Raw genomic sequence first — 16,780 nt, forward strand, 5'->3', positions numbered from 1 at the left:
CTAACAAATAGTGTGCGACAAGTTCCTAATCATATAATATTTAGTGCACTGATATCAAAATCTATATTAACATAACAACAAAACCAGACGAATGAGAAAAGGGATTAGATGTGAACAAGGTAAAGAGTAGAGCAGTAACATATAGAAGAAAAAAAAAACTCCGAATAAGCTCCTATGCACATGTGTACCTGATATTTAAATACACACTAACATAATAACTGGGAAAGAGATTGGAGTGAACGAGGTAAAGAGTAGAGCGGTAATAGATTGAAGATCATGTGTATGCCGCCGTAGAGAAAGAAGTGTAACAGGAGGACCTACATGTTGCTGGAGGAGCTGCGGATTGCGGCTACCAACTGAGCGGTACAGCGGGTGAGAACAACCTAGACACATTGGCGGTCAAAGGTGGAGAAGAAGGAAGAGAAGAATAACCTGGTCTCAAATCAGTAATTTTCAGTGACTACAATTTTAGGCCCATTTGGTTGGACTATTATCGTAACAACTTTCTCATTTTCTGTTAGTATATTTCGTAAACTGCTACTTCCTCCGTTTCACAATGTAAGTCATTTTAGCATTTTCCATATTCATATTGATGTTAATAATGAATCGAAACATATATATCTATCTAGATTCATTAGCATCTATATGAATGTGGGAAATGCTAGAATGACTTACATTGTGAAACGGAGGAAGTAAACTATTTGCTTTTTGAAAAAACTTTTTATATAAAAAGTTTCCTTGAAAAATAAAATAAATCTGTTATCAAAATTTATAATAATTAGTACTTAATTACTCATTTACCAATTGATTGCCTCGTTTTACATACGGTGGGTTTGGTACCATTCGCATGTTCAAGAAATCAACGGATGCTCGCGGATTAGAGCTACCCGCCGGCCGCCGCCCCTTGCTGTTTCGCCGCTCGGTCGACGGGCGGCGCAGCGGTTCTGCGTCTTGCGGCATTGACAACCTCCTCTTCTCCCCTCGTCGCTTCCTAGTTAATCCGTCCATAAATCGAACCAGTTTCTATCTCAGCTCATCAAATCCTAAATGCAATTTGGTTGATTTGGTTAAACCTCACTGCGCCGCCGCCGCCGCGGGAATTCCTGCGGTGAGCTTTTGCCTCTGTCGTCCGCCGCTGCAGACTGGCGATTGAATCAGGTATGCGTTTTAAGATTAAGCTCTCGCTGGGCGATTGAAGCAGCAGGCACCATGCCGGCTGGGCGCGGGCGGCGGCTGGCGGCGTTGCGGCTCCGTAGGGCGGCGCTGGCTTGGGAGAAGCGCGGAGAGATGTCTGGCGGCGCGGGGGTGTCTCATCCGCCGTGACCGGCAGCGGCAGGGAAGGGAGGCGCGTGGGTGGAGGATGCCAGGAGGGCAGGCGGGAGGCTGGTGGTGCGGCGACCAGGGCGGCTGCGTGCGGCGTCCGCGACGAACTGGAGGCTGGCGCCGACGAGGTGAGCAATCGAGATTTTGGCATTCGAGCACATTGCAAAATTTGAATTTCAATTACTACTCTATTTGATACAAATTCGGGTGAATGATTGAGATTGGTCGCTTGTTAGTCGCATGGAAGACCGGAAGAGAAACCGTGTCGGTGTCAATTGCACGCCCAGGAGAAAGACTAATGAATATGGACACGTTTTCTTTATTCACATGCACTAGACTTGTTCAAACAACAACTGAAGTCAACAAGTCTCAACTCTGCAGTTTCCAAGGCTTATATGATATCACCATAAGAAGTTCTCACAAGAAAAAAAAGGGACTCCATTAGAGAATTTCTCACCTGCAGTAGCGAGCTCAAGTGGCAACTGAAGTCAAGTAAGCCTGCACATTCCAAGGCTATATAATATCACAAACAGTCCTCACTAGAAAAGAAAAACAAGAACTCCATCTTAGAAGAGATATGTTTCCATCAGTTCTTGGAGCCAAATCTCCCCCTGCTGCTTCTCATCCTGCATCATTTCTTCTCTGCAGCCTCCTCATCTTTCTATCCTGCAACACAATAACACCCTCATCAGCACAGCCCAGCAACAGATCAGAGACCGATTTACAAGCTCTACTCTGCTTCAAGCAAAGCATAACCAACGACCCCACCGGTGCTTTCAGCTCATGGAACATATCGCTACACTTCTGCAGATGGAATGGGGTCACATGTGGCAGGACATCTCCAGCTCATGTTGTCTCCATAAACCTTACCTCCATGAAGCTCAGTGGAGTTCTGCCAGCTTGCATGGGCAACCTCACCTCGTTGCAAACTCTGGTTCTTGACAGAAACAATCTTGAAGGTACCATCCCTGAATCCTTAGCAAGAAGTTTATCACTCATTGAGCTAAATCTTTCGCGTAACTTCCTATCTGGACAGATCCCTGCTAGTTTGTTCAATGGCTCATCCAAACTTGTCATCCACGAATATCTACACGGCAATACTATTTGGGCTGGATATAGGATACCGAATATGTATAGAATATCTTATTTGTATCTCGGGTTTGTTTCTTAACTTGTACAACAAGGAAACACCTTGAGACTTAGTCGGTTACGGCTGTATTTAATCTATATCTGTGTATTCCGTTAGGGATATTGATTATCTTTTGTAACCCGGACTCCTTCCCATATATAAGGGGGGTCCGGGCGCCTCTAGGGGCAGATGTTGATTTTCTCTAAATCATACAATCAATAATACACTCGGCGGATTCATCCCCGGACAGGAGTAGGGTATTACTTCTTTTATAAGAAGGCCTGAACCTGTATAAATCTTTTGTCTCCAAACCCATACACTTTTCCAGCTTGATAGCCACCCCCTTTTATTATTGCCGAAATCTAGTTTCGACAGTTGGCGCGCCAGGTAGGGGTAGCGTCAAGCTTTTCGCCGATCAGTGCAATGGGTTCCGTCTCCGGCATCGACGACCTCGTCTTCCCACCCGGGCAGACGTTTCGGTTCGGCAGCCTCGACTTCATCACCAACAACTTCGGCAAGATCTCTCTCCTAGACTCGGAGTCAAACCAGTCAGGAGAGAACCGGATTTCGGTCCCGTTCGGATTCCCGAACGCGGCTGAAAGCTACTTCAAGACCATCTCAACCGAGTCGGCTTCAAACCACTCGGCCGGGATCGCATCTTCTCCAACGACACCAGATCAAGATGATGGGGCTTACCCACCAGTCCTGATGAAGCTCCCCGACGATTTAGCGGCCGTCTCCACCACGACAGCGTCTTCATCCCGTAGGCCTAGGCGGAAGTCGGCCTTAACACCGATTTCGCCTAGCTTCAGGGAAGTCGGCGTCATCCTCCAACCACTCGGCACGGTTTCGACGGACCAGCTAGATGACTACAACAGCTCTCCCACCGTCGACTCACGTCCTACTGACATCGTGGAGTACGACGAATTTAGTTCTCGCTACAACGACTTCAACGACTTCGACGACTTTGACGGAAGCCTAGATGACAACTATACCCCTCTCTACTTTGGCGTTTTCATGGCCAATAATGAGACGGAGGAGCAACGCCAAGCCCGGGAGACCGAAGAACGTCGCCGACTGGAGGAGGAGCATCAGGCACAAGAACAAGAACGGCTACGGCGTGAGCAGCAGGACCGTGAGCGGACCGCGAAGGAGGCTGAGGATCGACGTCAGCGAGCTTTGGAAGCAGGGCGCCGAGCGCGTGATCTCATCGGCCAACAAGATGTCGAAGGGACACCGGTTTTCCGCACCCCTCAACAGAATGCGGTTGCCGCGATCACCCTTCTCGACACCCTACTCAACCAAAACGAGCTCAATCGATCCGACCACGTCGTCAACATCTTGAACCAGACGAAGACCATGATTGCGGCCTCGGTCCCAGTTAACTCCGAAAGCGTCCACACGCCGACTGGCAGCCGAGTTCCCCACTTCCGATCTCATGACTACCGTCATCCAAGCCTCAGCATCACCGGCGCAGGATCCAACCGCAGGAGCAGGGGTCACGACGAGCGGTCTGTTCACTCACCTCCCGACCTTCATAGGGAGCGCCGAGTGGAACGGCCTCGCTCACCACCTCGTCGCCGCCCCATCGATCTTCGCGACACAATCATACAGCGCCGAGCAGCTCGAGGCTACCATCACTCGCCGGACCGCCGCGACGACGACCTTGACGGAGTTGCAGCCTTCACCGACGACCTGCGTCGAGTGGATTGGCCAGCCGGCTTCAAACCGACTGGAATAGAGAAGTATGACGGCACCACTAATCCCGAATCGTGGCTTACCGTCTACGGTCTCGCAATCCGCGCAGCAGGAGGAGACAACAAGGCCATGGCGAACTATTTACCAGTGGCTTTAGCGGATTCCGCCCGATCTTGGCTCCATGGATTGCCCCGTGGTACAATTGGATCTTGGGCCGAACTACGCGACCACTTCATCGCCAACTTCCAAGGCACCTTCGAGCGTCCCGGCACACAATATGATCTTTACAACGTCATTCAGAAGTCCGGAGAATCCCTTCGAGATTACATCCGGCGATTTTCTGAACAACGTAACAAGATCTCCGACATCACCGACGACGTCATCATCGCCGCATTCACCAAAGGGATTCGCCACGAAGAATTGGTCGGCAAGTTCGGGCGCAAGCCTCCCAGGACAGTCAAGCTCATGTTTGAAAAAGCCAACGAGTACGCCAAAGCTGAAGACGCTGTCACCGCATCAAAGCAGTCGGGTCCGAGTTGGAAGCAAAACAAGGGTACGCCGGCTACGGGAGGAGGTGGAAGTAACAATCATAAGGACCGCAAGCGTAAGCCTGCGGAACTCGTTGCAACCGCCAGTCACTCTTCTCGACAGCGTTCGCGCGTCAACACGTTCGACAAGATCATGAACTCCCAATGCCCGCACCATCCTAACTCCAACCACGTGGCCAAAGATTGTTTCATCTACAAGCAATTCGCGGATCAATACACCAAGACTGCACGGAAGAATTCTGACGAAGAACAAAGCACGTCAAGGAAGAAGGACGACGGTGACACCCCGGCAGGTTTTCAAGATCACCGCAAGGAGCTCAACCATATCTTTGGCGGCCCCCTGGCTTATGAGTCTAAACGGAAGCAGAAGTTGACTGAACGGGAGATCAATGCTGTTCAGCCCGACACGCCCCAGTATCTTCGATGGTCAGAGATTGCAATCAAGTTTGACCGCTCGGATCATCCTGACCGAGTGGTCCACCCGGGGCGGTACCCCCTGGTACTAGACCCAGTGGTCCGTAATGTCAAGCTTCGCAGAACCCTCATTGATGGTGGCAGTGCACTCAATATCCTCTTCGCCAAGACCTTGGATGATATGCAGATTCCTCGCTCCGAGCTAAAACCAAGCAATGCGCCTTTTCACGGAGTAATTCCAGGATTATCCGCAACTCCACTCGGCCAGATCACCCTCCCAGTCACTTTTGGCACTCGGGAAAATTTCCGCACAGAGAATATCAGCTTTGAAGTCGCCGATTTCGAGACAGCATACCATGCCATACTCGGACGCCCGGCGTTAGCCAAGTTCATGGCCGTCCCGCACTACACTTACATGATGATGAAGATGCCTGGTCCCCGTGGAGTCCTATCCCTACGGAGCGACATCAAGCAAGCCGTCACATGCGACAAGGAGAGTTGCGACATGGCCCAAACTCGCGAAATGGCGTCTGCCCGAGAGGATATCCGACTGGCTGCAGCCACGGCGAGCGAAGGAGAAATACCTGCCACCAAGACTTCAAAAAGTGGAGAAAGCGAAGCCAAGACTAAAAAGATTCCCCTAGATCCCTCTGATCCTGCTAAAACCGCTGTAATAGGCGCCGAGTTAGATTGTAAATAGGAAAGCGCGCTCATCACCTTTCTTCAGAATAATAAAGATATCTTTGCGTGGAAACCTTCGGATATGCCCGGTATCCCTAGAGAGGTGATTGAGCACTCCTTACATGTCAAAGAAGATGCCAAGCCTATCAAACAACGACTCCGCCGATTCGCACAAGACAGGAAGGACGCGATCAAGGAGGAATTAACCAAGCTGTTAGCAGCAGGCTTCATCAAAGAAGTCCTTCATCCCGACTGGCTGGCAAACCCGGTTCTAGTTCGGAAGAAAACAGGGCAATGGCGCATGTGTGTCGATTATACTGACCTCAACAAGTCCTGTCCTAAAGATCCTTTTGGGTTGCCTCGCATTGACCAGGTAGTCGACTCGACCGCCGGCTGTGAGCTTCTCAGTTTTTTGGATTGCTACTCGGGGTATCATCAGATCCGACTGAAGGAATCCGACTGCTTGAAGACTTCATTCATCACGCCCTTTGGGGCATACTGCTACGTCACCATGCCGTTCGGACTAAAAAATGCAGGAGCAACTTATCAACGTATGATCCAAAGATGCTTCTCAACCCAGATCGGCCGCAACGTTGAAGCCTATGTGGATGATGTAGTCGTCAAGACCAAGCAAAAGGATGATTTGATCTCGGATCTAGAAGAAACCTTTGCGAGCATCCGTGCTTTCAGGATGAAATTGAACCCTGAAAAGTGCACCTTCGGAGTACCGTCAGGGAAGCTGCTTGGCTTTATGGTGTCTCATAGGGGCATCCAAGCCAACCCGGAGAAAGTTACTGCTATCCTCAACATGAAACCGCCAAGTACCCAGAAAGATGTTCAGAAGCTGACTGGATGCATGGCGGCGCTCAGCCGATTTGTTTCAAGACTTGGCGAGCGGGGGATGCCCTTCTTCAAGCTACTGAAGAAAACAGATAACTTCCAGTGGGGACCCGAAGCACAGAAGGCCTTCGAAGATTTCAAGAAACTCCTCACCGAGCCACCAGTCTTAGCCTCACCACACCCGCAGGAGCCGTTGTTGCTGTATGTATCAGCCACCTCCCAGGTTGTGAGCACAGTCTTGGTCGTTGAGCGCGAGGAAGAAGGCCATGTCCAAAAAGTCCAGCGGCCGATTTATTTTGTCAGCGAGGTCCTAGCCGACTCCAAAACGAGGTACCCTCAGGTTCAGAAGCTGTTATATGGTATTCTAATTACTACCAGGAAGCTATCTCACTACTTTCAAGGTCACTCGGTAACGGTGGTTACATCATTTCCACTCGGTGATATACTGCACAACCGCGAAGCAAACGGACGTATTGCTAAGTGGGCTTTGGAGTTGATGTCTTTGGACATATCATTCAAGCCCCGAATTTCAATCAAGTCCCAAGCGTTAGCTGATTTTGTCGCCGAATGGACCGAGTGCCAGGAGGATACCCCCGCGGAGAACATGGAGCACTGGACCATGCATTTTGACGGATCCAAACGACTTTCGGGCACTGGAGCAGGAGTGGTTTTGATTTCCCCAACTGGAGAAAGATTGAGCTATGTGCTTTGGATACATTTTTCGGCGTCCCACAACGTCGCCGAGTATGAAGCCCTCCTTCATGGGCTACGGATTGCAATTTCCCTAGGGATAAAGCATTTAATAGTTCGAGGCGATTCACAGCTGGTTGTTAACCAAGTTATGAAAGAGTGGTCCTGCCTTGATGACAACATGATGGCATATCGACAAGAGGTACGCAAATTGGAAGACAAGTTTGATGGACTCGAGCTCAGCCACGTTCTTCGACACAATAATGAAGCCGCCGACAGACTTGCAAACTTTGGATCCAAGCGTGAGGCGGCGCCCTCTGATGTTTTCGTCGAACACCTCTACTCGCCGACAGTACCTCACAAGGATGCTACTCAAGTTGCGGGCACTCATGACGTAGCTATGGTTGAAGCCGACTGGCGAGAGTCCCTCATACGATTTTTGACTTCTCAAGAACTCCCCCAAGACAAAGATGAAGCCGAGCGGATTTCAAGGCGGAGCAAACTTTATGTTTTGCATGAAGCTGAGTTATACAAGAAAAGCCCTTCAGGAATTCTGCAACGCTGCGTATCTTTAGAGGAAGGGAGACAATTGCTAAAAGACATACATTCTGGGATATGCGGAAACCATGCTGCTGCACGCACCATTGTCGGCAAAGCTTACCGGCAGGGTTTTTTCTGGCCTACTGCAGTGTCCGACGCCGACAAAATTGTGCGCACGTGCGAAGGTTGCCAATTTTTCGCCAGACAAATTCATCTACCAGCTCAAGAGTTGCAAACAATCCCGCTGTCTTGGCCGTTTGCGGTTTGGGGGCTCGACATGGTTGGGCCGTTTAAAAAGGCAGTCGGTGGTTACACGCATCTCTTTGTGGCCATTGATAAATTCTCCAAGTGGATCGAAGCTAAACCGGTTGTCACAATCACAGCGGACAATGCTCGAGACTTCTTCATCAGCATTGTGCATAGATTTGGAGTGCCCAATCGGATCATCACCGATAATGGCACACAATTCACTGGCGGAGTTTTTAAAGACTTTTGTGAAGACTTTGGAATTAAGATTTGCTACGCTTCAGTGGCACACCCCATGAGTAATGGACAGGTGGAGCGAGCCAATGGCATGATACTTCAAGGGATTAAAGCGCGTGTTTTTGACCGGCTAAAACCCTATGCCGGCAAATGGGTGCAGCAGCTGCCATCAGTACTTTGGTCTTTGCGAACTACACCCAGTCGGGCCACAGGCCAGTCACCTTTTTTCCTTGTCTATGGGGCAGAAGCAATGTTGCCGAGTGAAGTTGAATTCGAGTCTTTGCGCTTTCGAAATTTCCGTGAAGAACGCTACGAAGAGGACCGAGTGGATGACTTGCACCGATTGGAAGAAGCCCGCGAAGCAGCTTTGATTCGGTCGGCTCGATATTTACAAGGGTTGCGGCGCTATCATAATCGCAATGTTCGATCTCGTGCCTTTTTAGTCGGTGACCTGGTTCTGAGGAAAATTCAAACTACACGAGATCGGCACAAGTTATCTCCTCTATGGGAAGGGCCATTTATTATCTCTGAAGTCACCCGGCCAGGTTCTTATCGACTCAAGCGCGAAGACGGTACTCTTGTCGACAACTCTTGGAACATTGAGCATCTTCGTCGTTTCTACGCTTAAGTTTATCTTTGTACTTCCCTATCTTGACTGTCAACATCAAGTTTTCTTCTTGAAGTTGTCAGTCGGGGGCTATCATCATAATAATGGAGTGTGATTTTTTATCAATTTAATTTGCTTACTTGGTCTATCATTGCCTTGTTTGGTTTTTTCTACTTAGTTTGCGAGGACTGAAAGTTTTTAATAGCTTATTTGGGTTTTAGGCTCAACAAAGCTTGATAAAAACTTTTAAGAAATCAAAGACTTGGCTAGAACTATCAAGCACAGCATAAATACACCAGTATAGTACAAATTAAACCTCCATTCGTTACATTTACACTCAGTCAGAATCAGTCCTTTCATCATCAGAGTTATTATTGCTCGGCTGAAGGTCGTTGTTGCGGAATTGCTCTACAACATCACTTGCAATCTTGTCAGCCGCACTTTGAGCATTGTTGATAAGATCAAGAGCAGCTTCTTCGCTTGTCCCATCTGCAAATCCATCAATGGTGTCGATTTCAATTCTCGGGTACAAGGATTTGGTCATCGCTAATGCCATGCTAGCTCCCATGCTTCCAGCTTTTTTGATGTTCTTGAAGTATACATCCGGTGCAACTCTTAGCTTGTCAAAGATTTCGGTTGCGTCAAGTGCACTCGGACCACTGTTATTAAGGAACATAGCTTGGACGAGTGGTGTAGCGACATTGGCGACTTCGTCTCTTGCTCCTTCAAGCTTCTTGATCTTACCAACCAGGACATCAAACTGAGCTTGAGATTTGATTTTACGGTCTACAAAATACATTTATAATAAGAATCTGCTGCATTAAAGAGAGGACAGTTCAAATTGTCAGTTGTCAGTACCTTCAACCTCCTTCAAGGCTGAGTCCCTTTCCGCAGCCAGTTCTACCTTGTCTTTTTTCAAGGCTTCAATCTGTTTCTCCATCTGAGCCATTCTGGTGGCTTGCGCTGTTTGAAATCCAAGTGTTTGAGGATACAATTATGACAGCATAAATCAATGGAACAGATCTGGATGATTACCTTTTGATGAACCACTTAGCTCGAAGTTTGAATCTTGGAGCTGGGCAATTCGATCCCTTAACTCCTTCTCTGTCTTTTTGGCGCACTCCTTGGCCTCATGCAGCTGGTCCCTAACTGCTTCTAGAGTTCCCAAATGAGGAACCAGCTTTTCCAAAGTTGTAGTCTTGGCCTCATTGCGAAGATGGATTCTCTGCATGATGGATCATGGTTCAGTTCTGCTAAAGAGAGAACAAAGTTATTAAAGGTAGTCACCCGGAAGATTTACATTCACAATGCGAGTGGCTTCTCCAAGTGCTTTCTTCAGCTGGCACACTTCCTCATCTTCTTTTTGACGATTTATAACGATGCCGGCGACTTGCGAGTTCTCGTCCCACCATTTGAGTAAGATAGGGGGACGGGAGTCATCAGCCGCCTTTATGCGAGGAATTGTTTCTTCGTCATCGCCTAGTGTTCCTGATGTATTTCCAAGACATTAGACGAGCAAGCTGGAGTTATTCAGAACGATATCACTTGAGAAGATGAGTTACCTGAGGATGTGCCTGGCTGAGCGCGAGATGATCCTTGTTCTTTATCTGGAGAGCCAACCACCGAGTCATTTCCAGCCTCTGGTCCTTGAGAAGATGTCGCTTGCGCTTCAACTTCAGGGATTTCTTGATCAGGACCTACATCCGACTGGTTTCCAGTTGGGGGCTCTCGGGTTGTTGCAGTTTCAGTTGTTGCCGACTGGTTTCCAGTCGACGGCTGGTCACTCGGATTGGCCTTGTCATCCGAAGCATGGGCGCCAGTCGGCTGGCTTTCGGCAGTCGGCTGGCTTTCAGCAGTCGGCTCAGCGTCCTTGGATATATTTTGTTCTGTCACAGCCGGATCAGGATCTTTTCCGGTTGGATCTATATCGGACGGTTTCCTGCAAAGTGCCCTTTCGATATTTAGCATAATTTCTATAAGGGAAGCATGCCGAAACAAAATGGTATCGAGAGGTTTATACCTGGAAGACGTTCTAATCTTTGGCATTTGACGGCCAGCCAGTTTTTTCCTGGGCATGGTATGCTTCGGGAGTTTGTTGGGCGTGCCCTTGTCCCCAGATTTGTTGCTGTCATCGCCCTCATCGTCATTAAGCACCAGCTTTCTCTTGCGAGGACCTGTCTGCCCAGCCGGTTTGGAGGTTTGAGGTTGTGGGTCTGACCTGATTGTCGGCCCTCCACTTCCCTGAATGGTGTGCTGGCGAGGAGATCGTCGCTGAGCAATTGGGGGATCGGATTTCATCAATACATATTCCTGAATAAGATGCCTCCATGGTTAGTTAATTCAACATGAAAACAAGATACTATTTTGGTCATAAGTTGAAGATTTCAGATACATACCTGCGGAGGCGGATTGAATGCATTATATGGCACAACTGGCAGCTGGTGTGAGTAGCTAACGACAATGGCATTTGAGAAGATTTTATACATTCTCTCCTTCATGATTTTGAAATCCAGAGAGTCAGGTTCTTCACGATTAGGATCATGCTTGCCGTCGAACTCAAAAGCTGTACGGGATCTTTCTTTAATTGGCGCCAGTCGGCATTTGATGAAATGCCGAGTAATCTGCTCTCCTTGCAAGCCTTGTTCTTTGAGTTTTAACATGCGGTCCATCAACTCCAAGGCTTGGACTGCTTCATCTCCGATTGGAAGGGAGTTCCAGGTATCTTGGTACACCGGAGGAAGACAAGAGTACCCGGGAAGAGCAGGCTCAGGATTCTGAATGTAGAACCAGTTTGCATGCCACCCTTTGTTTGAAGTCTTGAAGGGCATAGAGAAATATTTTTGGCTCAGAGTTCCCCTTAGCTGGAATCCTGCCCCCCCGACTACGCACGGTTTGCTCTTGTTCGGTTGGGGTTTGAGGAAGAAGATTCGGCGAAACAGGGCAAAGTGAGGCTTGATTCCCAAAAAGGCTTCACAAACATGGACGAAATTGGCGATATGCACTATGGAATTTGGGTTTAGGTGATGCAAGCTGATTCCATAGAAGTTTAAGATCCCGCGGAAAAATTTCGAGGTCGGAAGAGCGAAACCGCCATAGAAGAAATGCGAGAAGACTACGATCTCATGTGTATCAGGGGTCGGAAAAGCCTCACCGCACGCTGGCCGCCACCCGATGATCTCCTTGGCTGGGAGAACGCCGTGCGCCACCATCTCCTTCAAGTTCTCTTCCGTTACGTCGGATGGCGCCCATTGGCCTTCAAAGCTTTCTTTCTCCTCCGCCATCGATTTTACCCGAATGCGCTGATTTGATTAGATGGATGGCTTGGGAGAGGTGAGGAATTGAGGCGGTGGATCACGGGGAGGATTTTTAATCACTTTTCGAAGGTGGATTTGGACGGATTGATGAACCCTAGTTCGCCGGCGCAGCTCTTTACTGTAGCAAGGAGTGGGGAAAATGGCGAGCGTTCCGGCGGGGAAGACGAAGCGTCGCTTGGATCTCGGATTTTTTGTTAAGGGTATCGGAGGTGCAAATGGGCCTAGGCCTGAACAGTACCTCAGCCCAATACTTTTAACAGCGTGGCCCATTGTGTTCCTTAGGGACTTAGGCATATTTTGCTTTGGCAATATTTATGCACACAATAGTGTTGCCCAATGCTGACAAAATCCTTTTTATGCGGTCATATAATTCTTTGGAGTTATTGCAATGCAAATTAAAAGGTGCCCTGCAGAAAAGCGTTATGCTGTTTTTGTAAGCTTTTTTAGGCTACAAAAGCTGTTTGGGTTAGCTTGGAATGACTTGTTTTTATCATAGTCATTTCCTTGGTATGTTATATACCTATTTTTATTGTGGTAACTTGACATAGCCTAGGCTATTAGTCTTTTTTGTTACCATAATTTTTATAATATTTGGTGGGTAATCTTTATAGTTTTATATTCGGATGCCTGTCCAGTGTGTTCATTCGTGAACCTTTTCGAGTGTAAACCACTCGGATTCTTTTTATTATGGCTAAAAAGCAGTCGGCTAGAATACCTCTTTAGGCGCCGCATATGCTTTTGCCATCTAGTGCATGATTGTGTTATTATATTGTTCTCAACTATATGTTTAGTTTGTTAACTAATCACATAGTTGGGGGCTACACCTAATTAGGTGCATCTATTCGATGCACCATATTCTTTATCTTTTCGCCCTTTACAGTCTTCGTCTTCGCTACTCGGTGGGCCTTGGCATGAATAATCTGAAGCACTCGGATTGCTATCTTTGAGAAGGCTACGATGGTTGACTGCAAAGGTCTCGGGGGCTACTGTGGAGATTATGGATATCCCATATCTACACGGCAATACTATTTGGGCTGGATATAGGATACCGAATATGTATAGAATATCTTATTTGTATCTCGGGTTTGTTTCTTAACTTGTACAACAAGGAAACACCTTGAGACTTAGTCGGTTACGGCTGTATTTAATCTATATCTGTGTATTCCGTTAGGGATATTGATTATCTTTTGTAACCCGGACTCCTTCCCATATATAAGGGGGGTCCGGGCGCCTCTAGGGGCAGATGTTGATTTTCTCTAAATCATACAATCAATAATACACTCGGCGGATTCATCCCCGGACAGGAGTAGGGTATTACTTCTTTTATAAGAAGGCCTGAACCTGTATAAATCTTTTGTCTCCAAACCCATACACTTTTCCAGCTTGATAGCCACCCCCTTTTATTATTGCCGAAATCTAGTTTCGACACTGTTGATCTCCAAATGAATTCTTTTTCTGGCATAATTCCCCCTCCCCATAAGATGGCCACTCTTCGATTTCTTGGTCTTACTGGAAACTTGCTTTCTGGAAGAATACCAGTATCCCTAGCAAATATTTCATCTCTAAGTTCCATACTGCTAGGACAAAACAATTTATCAGGACCAATTCCAGAATCCTTGAGTCAAATCGCAAACCTGAATAAGCTAGATCTGAGTGGAAACAGATTATCAGGGTTTGTCCCAGTCACACTGTACAATAAGTCGTCGCTTGAATTTTTTGGTATAGGAAACAACAGTCTTATTGGAAAGATACCTCCTGACATTGGTCACACACTTCCAAATCTCAAATCGTTGGTCATGTCTCTGAATAGGTTTGATGGATCAATTCCAACTTCCCTGGCCAATGCATCAAACCTACAAATGCTTGATCTCTCTAGCAATTTGCTAAGTGGGCTTGTACCAGCATTAGGATCCTTGATAAACTTGAATAAACTTTTCCTAGGAAATAACAGGCTAGAAGCTGAAGACTGGTCATTCTTTACTGCTCTGACAAATTGTACACAACTGTTACAATTGTCGATGGAAGGGAATAACCTGAATGGTAGCCTGCCGAAATCAGTTGGCAACCTTTCAACGAATTTTGAGTGGTTTAAATTTGGGGGCAACCAAATTTCCGGAAGAATTCCAGATGAGTTAGGGAACCTCGTTAATCTAACTTTACTCGACATTAACTCGAACATGCTGTCAGGAGAAATTCCCTTGACTATTGGGAACTTGAGGAAATTGTTTATACTGAATCTATCCATGAATAAATTGTCTGGACAAATCCCATCTACAATTGGTAATCTTTCTCAACTTGGCAAGCTTTATCTCGATAATAATAATTTATCTGGTAAAATACCAGCAAGAATAGGGCAGTGCAAAATGCTAAATATGCTAAACTTATCAGTGAACAGCCTAGATGGATCCATACCAGATGAACTTGTCAGTATGTCTTCTCTTTCCTTGGGTTTGGATCTGTCCAACAACAAACTTTCAGGCTCAATACCACAAGAAGTTGGTACTCTGAGCAATCTTGCCCTCCTAAATTTTTCCAACAACCAGTTGTCAGGCCAAATTCCTTCTTCACTCGGCCAGTGTGTTGTTCTTTTGTCCCTAAACATGGAAGGCAACAATCTCATTGGGAATATACCACCGGCATTAACTTCACTGCATGCCATTCAACGAATTGATCTCTCTGAGAACAACTTATCCAGTGAAGTTCCTGTGTTCTTCGAGAACTTTATCAGCCTAGCCCACCTAAATTTATCATACAACTATTTTGAAGGGCCAATTCCCATCAGTGGTATCTTTCAAAGACCAAATTCTGTAAGCCTGGAAGGAAATAAAGGGTTATGTGCGAATATTCACATATTGAACTTGCCGATATGCCCCAGCTCACCAGCTAAAACGAAGAACAATAAACGACTGCTACTGAAAGTTATTCCCTCCATTACTATTGCTTTATTCTCAGCTCTATGCTTAATTTTCGCTCTTGTCACTCTATGGAAGAGAAGGATGATTTCGTTCTCATGGTTCAATTATGGGCATAGACAGTGCACTGATGTGCTCAGACAATTCAGTGGCATGCTCAACATGCTTTGTTCGTCCAATCCAAAGAGAAGGGAAGTGCCAACAACTCCAATCAACAATGAGACGCTGAAGAAGGTCTCATATGGTGACATTCTTAAAGCTACTAATTGGTTTTCTTCAGTCCATACAATAAGTTCAACCCATACTGGATCAGTTTATGTTGGTAGGTTTAAGTCTGACAAAAGCCTAGTTGCTATCAAAGTATTCAACTTGAATCAGCCTGGTGCATATGAGAGTTACTTTATTGAGTGTGAAGTGCTAAGAAGCACCCGCCATAGGAATCTAATGAGACCTTTGACCCTATGTTCAACATTGGACAAAGAAAACCATGAATTCAAAGCGCTAATCTTCAAGTTCATGGTTAATGGTAGCCTTGAAAGATGGTTGTACTCTGAGCAGCATTATGGAATCAAAGATAGAGTGCTATGCTTAGGTCAGAGAATATGCATAGCAACTGAGGTGGCTTCTGCTCTGGATTATATCCACAACCATCTAACACCCCCTTTGGTCCATTGTGATGTGAAGCCGAGCAATATCCTCTTAGACGATGACATGACCGCGCGTCTAGGTGATTTTGGGTCAGCAAAGTTTCTATTTCCAGATCTGGTCAGTCTGGAAAGCTTAGCTGATATAGGAGGAACTATTGGGTACATTGCACCAGGTGTGTTCCTTTTCTCTCTCTTCTTAACTAGTATGTTTTTTTTTTGTTGATATAACTGTAGTAATTCAATGTAGTTATTCACTTTTACAGAGTATGGAATGGGCTGTCAAATCTCAACAGGAGGCGATGTGTATAGTTTTGGAGTGCTGCTTCTGGAGATGCTTACAGGAAAGCAGCCAACTGATGATACATTTGCGGATGGAGTTAGCATTCATAACTTTATTGACTCCATGTTCCCAGATAGAGTTGCAGAGATTCTAGATCCCTATATGATGCACGAGGAGCACCAAGTGTATCCAGCAGAATGGTTTGAGGCCTGTATTAAGCCGTTAGTTGCACTTGGCCTGTCATGTTCCATGGTATCTCCGAAAGACAGACCTGGAATGCAAGATGTCTGTGCAAAACTTTGTGCTGTCAAAGAAACTTTTCTGCAGTTCGGTGATTTCAGTTTATGATAAAATTTTTGTAATTGCAGTCTGACATGAAACATTTAACCAGGCAGCATATGTGACCTTATTAGTTAAATTCATATATATCATTTTCTGGGAGGAACAGTAAGGCTGTTCATGAGGCAAAGTTCACTAAATTATTATTTATTTTCTTTTGGCATGAATTTGAGGTTGGAATACATTCAGTTAGCTGTGATCATTATCAAGTTCTATTAGAATTGGCAGATGCTGTGGCTTCCATGAGAATGTGAATATGTGATGAATCTGGGTCATTGGTAAGAAGCTGAATAGTCAGGTTCCAGAGGAAGACCCAGAATGTAGTAGGGCATCAA

At 46.5% G+C, this 16,780-nt stretch overlaps 1 protein-coding gene across 4 annotated transcripts; it reads left to right on the forward strand.

Moving 5' to 3' along the window:
* Positions 1 to 853: 853 nt before the first annotated feature.
* Positions 854 to 16,566, forward strand: LOC107280750 (probable LRR receptor-like serine/threonine-protein kinase At3g47570). 4 transcript variants are annotated; one of them, XM_066309415.1, is made up of 4 exons: positions 854 to 1,451; positions 1,560 to 1,815; positions 1,972 to 2,282; positions 2,360 to 5,812. In XM_066309415.1, exon 4 carries the CDS (start codon positions 2,876 to 2,878, stop codon positions 5,810 to 5,812), a length of 2,937 nt encoding a protein of 978 aa, XP_066165512.1. In that variant the 5' UTR covers positions 854 to 1,451; positions 1,560 to 1,815; positions 1,972 to 2,282; positions 2,360 to 2,875. The 4 variants fall into 4 exon arrangements, with proteins under 4 accessions (XP_066165512.1, XP_066165513.1, XP_066165515.1 ...); XM_066309416.1 differs by having other exon boundaries at positions 1,705 to 1,815; XM_066309418.1 differs by lacking the exons at positions 1,560 to 1,815; positions 1,972 to 2,282; positions 2,360 to 5,812 and adding exons at positions 13,148 to 15,999; positions 16,090 to 16,566.
* The last annotated feature ends 214 nt before the right edge of the window (positions 16,567 to 16,780 follow it).

This window comes from Oryza sativa, chromosome 4 (genome assembly GCF_034140825.1).
Source record: "Oryza sativa Japonica Group chromosome 4, ASM3414082v1".
NCBI lineage: Eukaryota > Viridiplantae > Streptophyta > Magnoliopsida > Poales > Poaceae > Oryza > Oryza sativa.

Excerpts from the sequence above, each read along its gene's own strand:
- LOC107280750 (XM_066309415.1), top strand. The coding sequence starts at position 2,876 with ATGGGTTCCGTCTCCGGCATCGACGACCTCGTCTTCCCACCCGGGCAG.